Genomic DNA, 17,646 nt, shown 5'->3' with positions numbered 1-17,646 from the left:
TACTGTTCATCCTCACAGCTCCATTGGGTCTCCATGTAGGCATCCAGCGAACCTGTTCCACACTGCCCATGGCTGTTTCCAGAACTCAAGACCATTTTGGAAATTCAATGACCCTCTATTTCCTACATTTCTTATACTCCACAAAACAAGGTAGGGTGCCAATTTGTTAATCCAGAAGGCGAATTAAGCAGACTTTGCATAACAGGACATCCTTGAGCACTCAGGCCCCTTTAAGACTTTGCATTCTTACTATTGCCCCCAATATCAAAGGTTGTAATCTCTCATACAATTACAGCTGAAGAGGCAGTAGTTTTGGCCCAAAGATTTCATCTTTTTCTGTGCCATATCCTTCTTCACATAGCAGTCCATTTCTATACTCAGCCACCCTGCACATCTTCTCAGGGCACAGGTATAACAGCAAACCTCTCACACAAACTGCTTCTACCTCACAGTCCAAGCAAAGCTCTTTCTTGCCCTCATCAGCCAAATGTCACAGTCCATAGTTCTTACTACATTCAGGTATTTCAACTCTGACCAGAAAGTCCATCAAGCTGTACTTACAGCACTGCTAGGCATCTCAGAAGATTTCAAATCCTTCCACCCTTCTCTTAAAAATCAGTTCCAAAAGGCCAAAGTCACACAGTCAGGTGTTTAGCAGCAAATGATTCTACTCTCAGTACCAACATTACTAGTTGAAGTCAGGTTCACACTGCTGGCAGAAATCACCCAACCAAGAGCAGCTTGTAGGAAAAAGGGTTTATTTTGATTGCAGACTTGAGAGAACGTTCCATGATTGCAGGGGGTAGATATCACACCCTGGCCAACATAAGGGGAACAATAGCAACAGGAGAGTATGCCAAACACTGGCAAGGGGAAACTGGCTATAAAACCCGTAAGTCTGCCCCCAACAATAATATGCCTTTAAGAGGCATCATTTCCCAAATCTCTATCAGCTGGAAACCTAGCATTCAGAACACCTAAGTTTATGGGGAACACCTGAATCAAACCACCACAAGAAGCTTCTCTTTTCAGATTGTGGTGACCTTACAATTACTCAAAAAGCACCATAGTGCTGAGATGAAATGACAGAGGAGTGCTCAACACTGAAACATCACTATCACACCTTCCAAGGCTCAGGATCCACTGCAGAAGAGGTGGAAGAAAGAATGCAAGACCAAATGAAGGGTAGGACTGCTTACAGTGCACTCTTCCAGATACAAAATGGCCTGAATACATCCATGACCTCGCAGTATCTGACACTATCTACAGGACCATCATAATAGGAGAAAGAGATGATGACATCAAAATAAAAGAGAGACTGATTGAGAGGGGGAGGGGATATGAAGGAGGATTGATGTTGCAAAGGGAAAATGGGGAGATGGAATTACCATGATGATTGTCTATAATTATGGAAGCTGTCAATAAAAACAAACAAACAAAAAAACAGAGCACCCACATACTCCAAAGACTAGAACAACTATTCAAAGTGAGAACAGATTATCATTCCTTAAGTTGTATCTTTATCCTTGAGAAAAGTTTTAGGTAATGGGATAAAAATTTCACAGATATTCTTAACCTACAGAATTAAAACCTTATACAAGTTAGCCAAATAATAATTCTGGGGACAATATATTTATAAACAATATAGAAAAATCACTTTGCTGGACAAAACACAGCAAGATATGACAACAGAATATGACAGGCCACAGGTATGTTATGCTACTAAATTAAATGCTAACAACCATAAAAAGCAGATAATTGCCCAGTGAGATGGCTCAATGAGTAAGGTACTTGCTACTCCAGCTGGAGTACCCAAGTTTTAGATGGGGTCCATCTAAAAGCCAGAAGTTGTGGCAGGCTTCTATAATCTCAACAGAACACAGAGAGGATTACCCAGAAGTCTGTGGTCTAGCTAGCCTGGTGAATGCCACAGTCAACAACAATGAAATCAAGAGAACATGACTCAAATGAGATAGAAGGCAAGGACCAACTCCTGAAAGTTGTTCTCTGACTCCACATGTGCAGAGTGGTATGTGCAAACCACACTCACACACATTAACATGTATATACATATATCATATACACATGCTAGGGAAAAAAAAACAATTACAATAATAAACCCATTTTTTCAAAAGCTCCTGTCCTGGCAGATAATATTCGTAGATAACTATTTCAGTTCATTTAAGTTGAACTTAAATAAGGAATGAAGGAGCAAGGTATCAGTACAGTTGCCAGTCTTTTCCTCTTTCTCCCTCTTTTTAGGAGAGGAAGGACAAGGCGCTTTCAAAAATCAAACAGGGTATATCAGGAATCTCAAGGGATAATGATGAGTGTTGTCCAACTAACATCACCTTCAAAGGAAAAAGATCTTAAAAGAAGCCAGAAAGAAAAGATAAATTAGCTAAAAAGGAACAGCTCAAGTGACAGAAAACTTATCACTTAGCAACAATGGAGTTAAGAAACACATTAACATCTTGAAACAGTAAAGCAACATCACAATTTCTGAAAGTTAATATGAAACTGGAACTAAGGCTACAACTAAGTCATCTATCACAAAATAAAAATAAAGACATTTTCATGTAAAAATAGAGTCCCAAAACTCAACCTTGTACCTTCACCCCAAACTGACATCAATATTAAAGAAATTATAAAGATAATAGAGAATTGACTCCAAGTAAGGTGGCAGAGTAGAGGATGTCTCAGTGTGACAAGGTGAAAGAAAAGTCAGAAGGAGGAAACAATTCACACTATCCCAAAGGGATGAAGAGGAGAGCCCTGTAAATTCACGAAGGTAGTGGACAGGATACCTGAAAAGATGTTAAGCCATAGAGCTCCAGCCTGTGGCTTTCTGTCTGGGGGGTAGGCGGGGGAAGGGTTGTAGGGAAAGCAAAAGCCTCATCTAAAAAGTTAAGCTAGACAGCTCTAGTACAGAGAGACTGGCAATCCTATCCTTCAGCAAGTCCATAGCCCTCTCCCCAAGCCTCAAATGTAGTTAAGGGGTAGATGAGACAGTGCTTCTGAGAATGACCTGGCAGTTTCATTGTCCTTTTGCAGGGATGCAGCTGTGTATGATACGTAGCTTTTTGGAAAGTCAGAGCTCTTGTTTCTTCAGGGGTGAAAAGCAGATAAGCAATGCCAGGGATTGATTCCCATCGACTCAGGATGAGGTATTTCAAACACCCTGGCCATTGCCCATTCTCAGGTGACTAGATGCATTCTTGGCCACTGAGAATGGTGCTTTCCCTATGCAATTTAAGGTCAAAAATGAGCTTACTGCCACCTGCAGGAGAACGAAACAAGCGAGGAAATACAGAGAAAGATAAAGCAGTTAGGAAGGACAAGGAAAGAAGAAAAGGATCTCAAAAGTGAAGTCTAAGTTGCAAGAAAAAGGTAAGCATAAGAAAAATTAAACATAACAGTAATAATTGAAACTATACTATGAATAACATCTAATTTGGGAGAATAAAAAGCAAATAAATAAGATACTTGGGCTAGCGGGAAACCCTATCTTAAAAAAAAAATAAGAAATAAGATACTTAATAACAGGACTAGATCAGCAGTTAAAGGCACTTGTTACAAAGCCTGTCATAGACAGGTTCAGTTCTCTAGTGTCCATGTCAAACATACAAAGTGGTTAATGTATATGGAGTTCATATGCAGTGGGTAAGAGAATTTGGCATGGCCATACATTTTCATTCTTTCTCTCTTTGTCTGTCATTCTCTATCACTCAAATAAATTAATATAAAAAAAGATTGTTAAAAATAATTTAAACAGCTACTTAATAATTACATGATGGATGAACAGGTTAAGGATAAATTGTATAAGTGTTTTAAAATACACTAAGAACTTTAACTTCTAATCTCAATTTTCAAGCTATTACAAATTGTTGGGCTGGAGAGATGGCTTAGTGGCTATGGCGCTTGACTGTGAGGCCTAAGGACCCAGGTTCGATTCTCCAGGACCCACATAAACCAGATGCACATGGAGGTGCATGCATCTGGAGTTCATTTGCAGTGGCTAGAGGCCCTGGTACGCCCATATTCACTCATTCTGTCTCTAGTAAATAAATAAAGATAAACCTTTAAAAAAAAAAGATATTACAAATTGCTATTTTATATATGGCTTACATTGAAATAAGAAATCAGATTTTCTGAAGGTTGATCACTTGCTGAATTTAAAATCATCATTAATTGTTGGATGGTATTCATAACAGTCCTAGAAGAAAAAAGTAGGAAAAAGTATTACACCATGAAGGAAAAAAGTCTAAAAAACAGAAATACATCTCTCTCAAGTTAAACAAATCCTTTAACACAATTTCTACCATTTATCCTTAAGAAGTATTCTTTAAAAAAAAAAGAAAAGATTTCTTAACATGTTGTGGCTTGAAAGAATCACACTTCATTTAATTTAAACCATTTAGAAAAAAAAATCACAATCAGCATGTTCATACTAAGGAGTTTTCATTTTGCCTTCACCCTCTAGGTTCTAAAGCCATACTCTTTCACCCTCTATAATCTAACTTCTATGTAATCCTAAAAATCTAGCAACTTTTGCCACCCACTCTTGCCTACATATAACCTCATTTCAGGAAGTCATATCTACTTTTATGGTTTTGATATCTCTTGATGATTCCCAGGATGTTGCTTACTAGAAACCATCTCAATAAATGCTACAAAACAGTACTGTAAATGTTTATCAAGCTTCTTCTAACTCCTACTTCAGCACCGCTACTCAGATCTTCACTATCTCTCAGCTGAACGCCAATAGGTGAGTGCAGAGATTTTCACTCACCATGAGAAAAGTATAGCATAGAGAATGAAAAAGTTCCTTAGGTTATTCTAAGACTGACAGCTCTATTTCTAATATTCTTCTGTGCTCCATCCATTCCCTCACAAACCACTAACATGTGAACTTGTAAAAGTAAAATCTGTAGCTCCATGGTAGAGTGCTGGCCTGGAACATCAAGGCCCTGGGTTTGATCGCTAACACCACAAAGACAAAAATTCTTATCAAACAAGTCTGACCCCTGCTTATCACCCATTTACAACACAAGTCAGATCATGCACTAAGTGAAGTCTGTACTTGGGAGCATGACACATGAGTGTTTTGTGTCTAGTATCAACTCTGCTTGTCTTGTTTTATCCTTTCACTTTACAGTTAACATAAAGCAGCTAAAAACTTCCCAGACATTATTACATTGTATCACATTCAATGCTTTTCCCACTCCCTAAACCCCCAAAATGCCTGTCCTGTAAAATAGATGCTTGAAAAATCAGTTTAGACATCATTTCATAAAATCTGTATTATTTCATTAACTTATCCCTAAGTCCTCCAATGTGCTGATATAAAATCATATATATATATATGTATATATTATCAAGTATTATAGTAGTTAGGTCTTAATTATTAAAATTGTGACCAGAAAAGGTCATGCTCCATTTACAAGGGAATTTTAAGGCTATTGTGGGTATTGGTGAACAAACATATACCACACAAATGAATTTATAACTACATATGTGACATAAGCTATGAAAGAATGAAAATTCTATGAAAAAAGTAAAATAAAAACTTAGAGAAATACATCTTTTTAAAGGAACAGTATTAATGTTGAATATAAAGAAAGAGTGGTAGTTGGCATCTCATAGAAAGAAAAGGGTTTCAGGGTAGAGAAAGCATTAAAGTTTGAAAGTTTCAAGTACAAAAGAACTTAGAAAAAGTCCATAAAGCTGACAGAAGATCACTAAGCGGCAGAGGGACCAGAAGAAAATGAGGTTGGAGAGGCCACAGACGTCAGGTCCTACAAAGTAGGGATTATTAAGAAATTTGCACTGTACTTCAATCAGAGGGTATAAACCAGAAGAGTGAATATACCCAATCAGATTTATATTTTAGTATCATTCTTGCAGCTCTGTGGAGAATATACTTATCAGTGGAAGAAACAAACATTGTGAGAGACAAACTAACAAGATCAATTTATGAAGCAAAAATTCAAGAAAGAAATAAAAGTTATCTTGGACAAGAGTGCTATGAGTAGAAATGGAGGATGTATGGACTTGAGAAATAACCTTATGATATATTTATTTAACAAGATTTGGTAACAGATTTAGATGTGGGAAGTGAATATGAGCAAAGACAAAAACCAGTTCTAATCCTTCAAGGTTACATACAGGTCAATGGGTAATAGGCTTTTCTCTTCTGTGCTGAGCTGGAACATAAGCACAGTTTAAGTTATATTCCTCACATATAAGCAGAACTAGATCTTAAAAACTGTAACTTAAGAAACTTGAAATATCCAAGACAAAAAGAGCATTTGATACACATTTTTTACAAGTGTGTAAATATATAAGAAACAAATGAACAAACCCAAAGCACTACAAAGGACTGTGAGTAAATAATTACAATGGAAATTAGAACTATTAACATTCATACCTAACTGGAGTATGTGGAGGAATCACATTTGCCTCTTCATCAGAGTTGCTTTTTTGTGGTGTTCTCTTTGCTTCAAAACTAAATGACAAAATAATTTATACTGAAAATTTACAATTTGTGTTTATGGGCTAAAAATAAATCAGTATTATTGTTCCTGTTGCTTCATAGCATCACCCAACATGAAGTCAGTGACAGTCATGGCAGGAAATAAATTAGCCAACTGCTGCTTCAATGAATGTTTTTTCACAAACGTTGGTCTCTTTCCAATAAGCTTATGACAAAGAGGTATACCAACCATTAAGTATTTTTTAATTTTTTTTATTTGAGAGAGAGAAGAGTAGGCAGATAGAGAGAATGGGCATGCCAGGGCCTCTAGCCACTGTAAACGAACTCCAGACACATGTGCCACCTAGGGCATCTGGCTTACATGGGTACTGGGGAATTGAACCTGGGTCCTTTGAATTTGCCAGCAAGCATGTTAACTGCTAAGCCATCTCTCCGACCCCATTAAGTTTTTTGTTTTTGAATATTTTATTTATTTACTTATTAGAGAGAACAGGGCACACCAGGGCCTCTAGCCACTGCAAACAAACTCCAGATGCATATGCTACGCTCCCTTGTGCACCTGGCTTATGTGGGTGCTGGAGAATAGAACCTGGGCCCTTAGGCTTCGCAGACAAATGCCTTAACCTTTAAGCCATCTCTCCAACACTTTTATTTATTTATTTATTTATTTTGGTGTTTCGAGGTAGGGTCTCACTCTCATGTAGGCTGACCTGGAATTCACTATGTAGTCTCAGGGAGGCCTTGAACTCACAGCGATTCCCCTACCTCTACCTCTACCTCCTGAGTGCTGGGATTAAAGGTGTGTGCCACCACGACTGGCTTTTTTTTTTTTTTTCTTTTAATTAGAGATGTTTCCTGGTTTCAAAAACCAAGCTTTTTAGAATTTTAAAACAGAGCATCTCAAGTTTCTCAGTATGCTATGCTCTCTAAAAATTTTATTTCTACATAAATAAAATCAAAAACATGTTACTGTGTTTAATTTCTAAATTATTTATGCATATATGTATATATATTTTATTTTAACATAATTTTACTAAAGATACAAAATAGGCCTTATATATGACCAGCCAAAAAATTTGTAGTAACTCTCAGCCATTCCTGTTTGAGGATGCTCCCCTGATAAGATAATGTATTTTTATTCTAAATTTTTTTAATTACTCAGGAAGGCAATGATAGATGAAAAGGATGGAGGAAAGAAGCCCATCCTTAAGTAAAGTAATTAATTCAACATTTTCTTTTGGTACACACTTAGAAAGTTATATTCAGATGGCTGTAACAAAGTCATCTTATTCATACTAGATTTCTATTTGTTAATAAATCAAATGCTGGGGAGAAGGGATGGCTTAGTGGTTAAGTCACTTGCCTGTAAAGCCTAAGGACCCAGATTCGATTCTCCAGCATCCACATAAGCCAGACGCACAAAGTGGCACATGCTTCTGGAGTTCATTTGCAGTACCTAGAGGCCCTGGCATGCCCATTCTCTCTGTCTCTCTTCTCTCACACATACTCTTTCTCTGATTGCAAATAAATATTAATTTCTTTAAAAAAACTAAATCATATGCTTACAATACTATATTTTTCTTGTTTAAAGGCATTTGAAAGTGACTTATTATAAATGACATTTAAAGTTCACTAAGAATAAAATCCTATATAATTTATCTTACCAATATCAGTCTATGTGAATAAATAAAAATGCATCATTTATAATAGCCATCTGTAGGATAAGTATATCAATAAATAAAAATGTCTCATGTATAATACCTGTCTGTAGGATCAATATGAAGTGTTTTATCATGATCCAAAAATAATCTTGCATCTATATCTTTGTTTTTAAGATAAATTTCTTCATATCGTTTAGAGAGACTTTCAACCTTAAAAGGAAGAAATTAGTGATTATTCTTTTTGTGTTGTAACTCTCAGCATAGAGAAGTAAATTTCATTTAAAAATTGTATATAATATACATCTAATTTTATAGCATACACTGCATTCACATTTAACATAATTATGGCCTGTCTAAAAGTGAAATATGGAAAAGTACACATTTTCTTCAACTTCAAGGTAATTTTATGCATATGCCCCATTTATTGGAATTTTGTGTAGATATATAAGGATCATTAATGCCACAAACCAGTATTCAAGATACAAACAGGTATTACATGTCAAATATCATTTAACCAAAATGTTTGGGAACAAAAACATTAAATATTTCAGCTTTTTTTCAGATGTTGTAATACTCATATATAAAAAAACAAACCTTGAGAATAGAATCAAATTTAAGTACAAAATGGCAGGAAATTGATGCAATATTTTAAGAAAAAATAATATGAGACAGCTTCTTGGTATAAAATTGTCTACTTGTGGTCATACAATGCTTTAGAAGTTTCAGATCTTACACCATTTCAGATTTTAGATTAGGGATTACCAATCTGTGTTATAACCAGTTAATTGCCAAGATTCTTCAAACATCCCATATACATTTCACTTTAAATACTCTATTATGTTATTAATATAAAAGAAAACATCTTTTTTTTTCCAAACATAGCAAATCTTGATTACATATTCTACCAATCTTTTCCAAACTCTTTTGTTTACTCAATCTCCTTTTACTTAAATACTTAATGCAATAAAATTAGCTTAATTAGACAAATTAACATAAATTTTCAATTTATTCTCAATATAATCTGTTCAACTGCTAGGATCTATAAATTATTTAACAATTCTGATTTAACATACTCCAACTGTGATTTAAAAGTCAGAGCCCAACAGTCTGTTGTGGTCTGGCACATGGAAAAATACACCTGACTGCTGAATGAAGTCCTCAATTCCCACACTACATTTTGCTTGTTTTTGTGTGAGTGGGAGGGAGAATGGGAGGGACCAGTTATTGTTTGTTTTTCTTTTTCCTACTGCTAGTGATGAAACCCAAGAACTTTTTCATGCTTAGGCACTGATCCACACTCCCTCTCCTTGTGTGGCTTTTAAAGCCAGTCTTTTACCCTGAGAAAACTAAAACTGCACTGTAAAAGGTTTGGTAAAATAGGGCTGGAGAGATGGCTTAGCAGTTAACCGCTTCCTGTGAAGCCTAAGGACCCCAGTTCAAGGCTCAATTCCCCAGGACCCACATAAGCTAGATGCACAAGGTGGCACATGCATCTGGAATTCATTTGCTGTGGCTAGAGGCTCTGGTGAGCCCATTCTATCTATCTGCTTCCTTCTCTCTGTCTGTCACTCTCAAATAAATAAACAAGAAAAAAATTTTAAGGTATGGTACAGTAATCCAGTTAAATGTAAATTTTGTTGGCCTACATAAATATAAACAGGCAGAACATTTATTCTGCATGGTGCAGTTTAATGACTGTTCCTATCCTGCTACCATTTATTGATTGACAGTTATATGTGAAACAATGAGGAAACTGCAAACTGTGTCATGTGATGTCTGTTGAGACAAAGCCTTTCTGCTAGTCTTAACATTCTTTAGCAGCAATATGTCTTTCAGTTCCTAAGGTATGAACAAGACTCATTATTGGAAGGCCAGGTCCTTTCCTGCTTCTCCAATCCCATATTGTACTATTCTTCTGCCTTATACCCCAAACTTAAAGAATTACTTTCCATTTATCCAGCAGGCTATACTATCAGAAAACATCAAGCCTTTGAATCTACAAAGTCCAACCACTGAACATAAGGCTCACTCAGGGCAGAAATCACATCACCTCTGAACAATTTTCCAAGAAACTTAAATGTCCCAGTTTGGATTTTTCTGAGATATCACAGAACCCATGTATACCTCTATCAGCTTCTTGCAGAGTCCTGCAATGCTCTTTGTGGCTTCTCTGTTTCTTTTTTCATTAGTTTATATTCATTGCTCATAAACTGGATTTCATAAAAATATTATTTTTCAAATGTACTTAGACCATACTCACCCACTATCTTCTCTCCCTTCCTTTTCCTCCTCCTTTTCCCTTCTTACTAGTTAGTATTCCTCCATTCTCTAGTCTCCCTTCTTTCATGTTGTGGGTGTGCACACATGTGCATGCATGAGAATGAGCCACAAATGAGAGCAAAGATAAACTTGCCTTTCTGAGTTGTTTATATCTAATCTCATTATAACCATTTTCTTTTTTTTTTAATTTATTTATTTGAGAGCGACAGACACCAAGAGAAAGACAGATAGAGGGAGAGAGAGAGACTGGGCGCACCAGGGCTTCCAGCCTCTGCAAACGAACTCCAGACGCATGCGCCCCCTTATGCATCTGGCTAATGTGGGACCAGGGGAACCAAGCCTCGTACAGTGGTCCTTAGGCTTCACAGGCAAGCACTTAACAGCTAAGCCATCTCTCCAGCCCTATAACCATTTTCTTGCAAACAGCAAAGATACATTGTCCTTTATGGCTATAGAGCTGGAAGATGGCTAGGCATATAAGGTGCTTGCCTGTGAAGGCTAAGAATGCATGTTCAAATCTCCAGGTCCCACACAGCCAGATGCACAGTGACACAAGTGTGCAATGTTGCAATGCACGCAACGGGGCACATGCATCTGGAATTCATAGACAGAGGCTGAAAAGCTCTGGCATGACAATTCTCTTTCTCTCTCTGTCTCTCTCTCTGAAAAATAAAAAACAAAAATTAAAAATACCAATATATACCACATCTTCTTTGTCCATTTATCTGTTGATAGATACCTAAGCTGATTCCATAACCTGGCTACTGTGAGCAGTGCTATAATAAACATGGATATGCAACTATCTCTGTGGTATATTACCTTAGAATCCTTTGGATATATACACAGAAGTGATATTGCAGAATTTTGAAGACCAATTTCCATTATATTCCCACCAGAAATATATGATGATTCCTTTTTGCCCATATCTTCACCACACTGGCTTTCTTTATGACTGCCATTCTTACTTAGGTGATATGAAATCTTTTATGTTTTAGTTTGCATTTTCCTGGTGATTGTGTCAAACATTTTTTCATATATTGTCCACTTTTACTTCCTCATTTGAGAAATATCTGATTATTTCATTAGCCCACTTATTGATTGAACTCTTTGGTATTCTTGGTATTTAGCATTTCATTTAATATATAACATAAATTATAGATCTTCATCCTCTGTCTTTTCATTCAATTATTTATACTGCTATGAAGAAGCATTTTTAATTTCATGCAAACCCATTTGCGAATTCCTGAGCTATTCTAGTCTTTTTCAGAAAACCCATGCCTATGAGTACATCTATGCTTTCGTATAGCATTTTCAGAGTTTTATGTAATATATTGAAGTCTTTGATACATTTTGAATTGATTTTTGTACAGGGTGAGAAATATGGATGTAATTCCATTCTTACACATGTGGCTATCCAGTTTTCCCAGCACTGTTTGTTGAAGAAGCTGAATTTTTTCCAGTGTATGTTTTTGGCCTCTTTACAGAAGTTAAGTGGCTATAGCTATGTGAGTTTAATTCTGGGTACTCTATTCCACTTACCTATGTGATTTTTTTTGTGTGTAGTAACAATTCTGCTTTTGTTATAATGGCTTTGTAGTTTGAAATCCACTATTGCGATGCCTCCAGTATTACTCTTTTTGCTTAGGATTACTTTGGCTATCTGGGTCTTTTATGCTTCCATATGAATTTTAGGACTGATTTTGTAGTTCTGTGAAGAATGTCATAAATTTTCTGAAGATGGTACTGAATCTGTAGATTACTTTTGGTAATATAACCACTTTTACTATTCTAATTCTACCAACTCATGAACATGGGGTGTCTTTCCATCTTCTATTGTAATATTCAATTTCTTTTTCAGCACCTGAAGATGTCCATTATAGAAGTCTTTCACTTCCTTAGATAAGATGATTCTAAGATCTTTTACTTATTTTGTGAATGGCACTGTTTTCCTAATGTCTTTCTCAGCATGTTCAATATTGGAACAAAAAAAGATCTACTAATTTTTGTATATTGATTTTATATTCTGTTATTTTGCTGAAATTGTTTATCAGTAAAAAGTGTTTTCAAGTAAAGCCACCATATCCCAGCACTCCAGAGGCAGAGGTAGGAGGATCATCGTGAGTTTGAGGCCACCCTGAGACTACATAGTGAATTCCAGATCAGCCTGAACTAGAGTGAGACCCTACCTCAAAAAAAAAAAAAAAAAAGTGTTTTCAGGCAAAATTTTAGGCTATCTTGTATGAAGGATTTGACTTCTCTACTTCCAATTTGAAATCCCTTTATCTTGTCTTACTGCTCTAACTAATACTTTAAGTACTACAGGTGAATAAAAGGAGAGAGAGAGAGCTAGGGAGATAGTTCAGTTAGTTAAAGTGCTTGTCTTGAAAGTATAAGGACTTTAGTTCAATTTCCCAAAATCCATATTTTTTTAAAAAAACAAAAGGTATGGTGGTGCTTGTAATCCACCTGCTGGGGAGGGCAGGTGGAGACAGGCAGGTCCCTGGGGTTCAAGGCTAGCCAACTTAGCCTACTTGGCAAGTACCAGGACAAAGAGACACCTTGTCTCAAAATAAGGTGGATGATGCCTAAGGAATACCACATGAGCCTGTCCTCTAGCTTCCACATGCATGCATGTGCAAATACACACACACACACACACACACGAATGCACGCACACAGAGACACAGAGAGAGAGAGTGTGTGAATATATAAACACCCTTGTCTCGTTTCTGATTTTTGTAGAAATACTTTGAGTTGTTCCTATTTAGTATATTAGCTATAAGTGCCTCATAAATAGGATTTATTATGTTATGTTCCTTCTATTCTCCATTTCTTCAGGGTCTTTATCATGAAATTAGACTTTATCAGAGACCTTTTCTGCCATCCCTTGAGATAATCATGTGATTCTGCCCATGAATTTATTTTTTAAATATTTTTATTTATTTGTAACAGAGAAAGGCAGATAGACACACACACACACACACACACACACACAGAGAGAGAGAGAGAGAGAGAGAGAGAGAGAGAGAGAGAGAGAGAGAGAGAGAAAGAAAACAAATCCTTCTGCAAACAAGCTCCAGATGTACGTACCACTTTATGCACCTGGCTTCATGTAGGTACTTGGGGATCTAACCTGGGCTGTTAAGCTTTGCAAGCAAAGGCCTTAACTGCTGAGCCATCTCTCCAGCCCTTTTCAAAAATATTTTATTTAACATGAATTTACTTATGTGATGTATTCCATTTCTTGATTCAGATACAATGAACCATCCTTGTTATCCTGTTACTTTATTCTGTAAGTGACCTGCTCACTGTGCAGTTAAACTTGACTTATAATTATTTTACTGAGTAGTACTTATGAATTCATGTTCATCAGGGAGACTGGTACACATATTCTGCTGTGTCCTCCTTTGTTTTTAGTATCTAGCTCATGTGATACGTAAAATGAGCTTGGTAGTAGTCCTTCATTTTTATTTTATGGAATAGTTTGATAACACTAACATTAGCACTTCTTTAAAGGACTGGTTATGACTCAAAGTTTTTAGCCTGGCTCGAGGTACTCTGCTGATCAACTCTCAGAATACAACACCTGCCCTAGGTTCCTAAAGTGAGCTGTGAAATGAGGACCTTTGTGTCTGGAGTTGCATAGCAGCTGATTCTGCCCCACTATTTTTATAGTTCTGCAGGTGGGTGGTGGTGGTGTGTATATTATTAGTATGTGTGTGGATGCGTGTGTGTAGGTGTGTAGGCTTGAGGTGGACATGGGGCATTCTTCCTCAATTGCACTACCTTATTTTTTGAGCGTCTGGCACTAAACTTGAAGCTCCCATTTCAGCTAGACTAGCTGTCACAAAGCCCCAGGGATACTCTTATCTCCATTTCCCTAGTGCTGGGATTACAAGCATGTGCCACGATGCTCAGCTTTTTGTAAGTGGGTTCTGGGAATCCAAACTCATGTCTTCTTGCTTGCACAGTAAGCACTTTACCAACTGAGTTGTCCTACAGCCAGGAGCGCCTTAAAAGTGTTATTTTGCTACTGTTCCAACTAAGTGTCAAGAAAAGACTTCCCCCCGCACTGCCTTCTCTGACTGTACAACTACCACATGTGCCCTTTGTCTTCTACTCTGTTCCTAAAATGATTTGTTACTAAAAGTATGGAGTGAATTTTCACAGGTACTTTCTTCTGAACCATGGTTTGACTACAGTTGTCATCACTCACACTGGGAGAGCACTCTTTAGTTGAAGCTTAGCACTACAAAAAGGACCTGTCTCTTCCTCTCTCTCTCTCTCTTCCCCTCCCTCCCAACCACCCTACCTTTTCCCTTTTTCTCCCCACTCTTTCTCTCCCATTTTCTAGTGTTTCATTTTTTTGATACTGAGAGTAGTGTTTTTCCACAGGACCCCCTTGCAGGATAGTAAAACTGTTCAAACTATCCCCAATTTATTCCACAAATATTCTAGAATTTCAGGCATGGGTACTAACTTCAGTACTCATGAGTGTCTCTGTGTGTGTGTGTGTGTTTGTCCGTCCATCTGTCTGTCTGTCTGTCTGTCTGTCTGTCTGTCTGTCTCTCAGTACATATCATATGCCAGCCTCAAACTTGACTCAAAATCCTCCTGTCTCTGTCTCTAAGTGGTGGAATTATAAGTACACATTACTACGCCTGGCCCCTCCAGTAATGCTCTCTCTTCTGGCTCCTCCAGTAATGCTCTCTCTTCTGGCGCCTCCAGTAATCTCTCTCTCTTCTGGCTCCTCCAGTAATGCTCTCTCTGTTCGGGCACCTCAGGGGATGTTTACTCTCTCCTGGTGCCTCCAGGAACATTCTCTCTCTTCTGGCTCCTCCTCCAGGAATGTTCTAACTCTTTGTCTTGCTCTACCATGAGCATCTTAAAAACAGTGAATGAAAGCTATATCCCTATACCCTAAGTATCTAGCAGAAAGCTTGGCATTCAACAAATACTTTTTGAATTAGTAAATTAATTTAAGAAGTAACTACCAATTTGGGTCACAGAATCTGAAGTCTAATTATGTAATTCCATGCCTACTGATAAAGCTTATTTATACATTTGAGTATGTTAATTTTTTTCTGTTACCATGTAGTTAATTTCATAATTTTACTTACCTAGTTTCTTTTGTGCAAACAAAAATTATTTTTATATGCAGTAAATTGATCCTTAGAAGTTTAAACAACTAACCTCCCGCCCCAAAGTCTCAAAACATACTAATGTTCATTGAATTTTGTTTCAGATTACCTCTGGAAGTCCATTAGAAGTTACAATTCCAAGAGAATTCATAAAAGGTATAAAATTTTTGAAATAAACATTTTTCACCTGAAAAATAAAGTTATAAACTAAGCATTAAAATTTAAAACAAGGTAAAATCTACTTATCTCAAAACCAGAATGAAAATATTAAGTCACATTTATAAATTCACATTCATTCAAGCTAATGATATTTTTATAATTTATTCATTAACTTTTCCTCTTTTTAAAAGTTTCTTGTGATTATGTGTATGTGCATATGATATAACACAAGAGAAAGACATTGGATATTATTCTACATAGCTCTTCCACCTTACTTCCCAGACACAGAGTATCTATTTTATTTACTTTTTAATGCAGATTCCAACTAGCAAAATGGAGGATTTATGGAACTATTTCATGTGTTATATAGGAAGACAAGCCATTCATTCCAACAAACAATTGCACTCTGAAAGACTAGAGCTGTATAAGTAGCTCTTCGATACTTACAACATATTACAGAATTTTAAACAACCTGTTATTCTTTTTTTTTCTTTTTCTTTTTCTTTTTCTTTTTCTTTTTCTTTTTCAAGGTAGGGTCTCACTCTAGCCAGGCTGACCTGCAATGTACTATGTAGTCTCAGGCAGGCCTCAAACTCACAGTGATCCTCCTACCTCAAGTGCTGGAACTAAAGGTGTGTGCCACCATGCCCAGCCCATTTTGTACTTCTATGCTATTTTATTTTATTTGTATTTTGTGGCAGGGCCTCATTCTAGCCTGGAGTGACATGAAACTTACTCTGTATCTAAGGCTGGCCTCAAACTCATGGCAATTCTACTTTGGCCTCCTGAGTACTGGGATTAAAGGCATGAGCCACCATGCCTGGCTAAATTGCTTTTCTTTATTTAAGTTTCTTTTCTAAAATTGGCATTTAAATACATCAGTTTCTAGTACAGCAAATAATATGAATTAGGTGTAAGAAGTACTTACTAGTTTGTATTTTTTAATTACTTACTGTCTACCCACCTAGGATACTCAGAAGTACTTAACCAATTAGTTATCACATCCCATTGTCAAAGGCACATTGTATCAAAGACTCAAGTGTCATTTTGCACCTGGCTTTACGTGTGTGCTGGGAAGGATCAAATTCAGGTCAGGTCAGAATACATAGTCATAACTCCTATACTTAACTAAATGTCAGTTGATTAATAGTAAAGCTTTTTTATTCCAGTTATAATTATTAAGAATGTTAAATTCTGGTAAAGAATTCTTAAAAATAAAAGGTTTAAAAATGATTTATTCCTACTTTTCAAAATAAGATTTTACAAGTAGTTATAAAATCTAGAGAATTAAGCACAAATTAGCACACTTATTATAATAATCATGTGACTAAAAAACAGAGTTGGAATAAAAGAAATGTTTCAACTACATTTGTAAGCTTACTTGCTTTGGTAACTTATTATTGTGAAAAGGTAAAATGTGAATATTTATGTTTTTATATAAAGTTTCTCCATCTACATCCACTAATTGGAATTAACAAGAACCACAATAGGAAAACCCAGATATCTTGGTAAATCATTCTAATATTTCTTAAACTAGTTTTTTGCAAACAGATCCTCACTTCTTCCCAAAGTTAACATAAAAATTTCAAAGATTCAACATTTCACATTGTTATCTGATGATACAAAGTGTGAACATCAATGACAAACATGCTTACTGATAACCAAGAGGTTTGGTACATATTTGTAAGAATCCTGTCAATTCCAACATGCTACATTCTTGACCAAATTAAGTAGTTACTGGGTATTATGTGTATTCTCCATCAGTCATTAACATATTTACAAAGAGAGTAGTTACAGAAGGCTAAATGTAAATTAATGTTATCATCACTTATCACTAAGACTTTCTTGACAAAGAATTTAAAAAGTATTATAGATATTAGTAATTATCAATGCAATGAAATAAGAAATG

General features: G+C 36.3%; 1 protein-coding gene across 1 annotated transcript in view; it reads right to left on the bottom strand.

The window, feature by feature from the left end:
• Rb1 (RB transcriptional corepressor 1) overlaps positions 1-17,646 on the bottom strand; it is a 199,842-nt gene that overhangs the window by 121,425 nt on the left and 60,771 nt on the right. The window contains exons 9-12 of the mRNA XM_045145284.1: positions 15,688-15,765; positions 8,258-8,367; positions 6,431-6,508; positions 4,129-4,216 (exon numbers count right to left, since the gene is read on the bottom strand). Coding sequence (XP_045001219.1) covers positions 4,129-4,216; positions 6,431-6,508; positions 8,258-8,367; positions 15,688-15,765 — 354 coding nt within the window. The remainder of the gene's footprint in view (positions 1-4,128; positions 4,217-6,430; positions 6,509-8,257; positions 8,368-15,687; positions 15,766-17,646) is intronic.

Source organism: Jaculus jaculus, chromosome 3, assembly GCF_020740685.1.
Source record: "Jaculus jaculus isolate mJacJac1 chromosome 3, mJacJac1.mat.Y.cur, whole genome shotgun sequence".
Taxonomy (NCBI): Eukaryota; Metazoa; Chordata; class Mammalia; order Rodentia; family Dipodidae; genus Jaculus; species Jaculus jaculus.
Note: the sequence above shows the minus strand (reverse complement) of the source record. Positions and strands in the feature narration are given on the sequence as shown.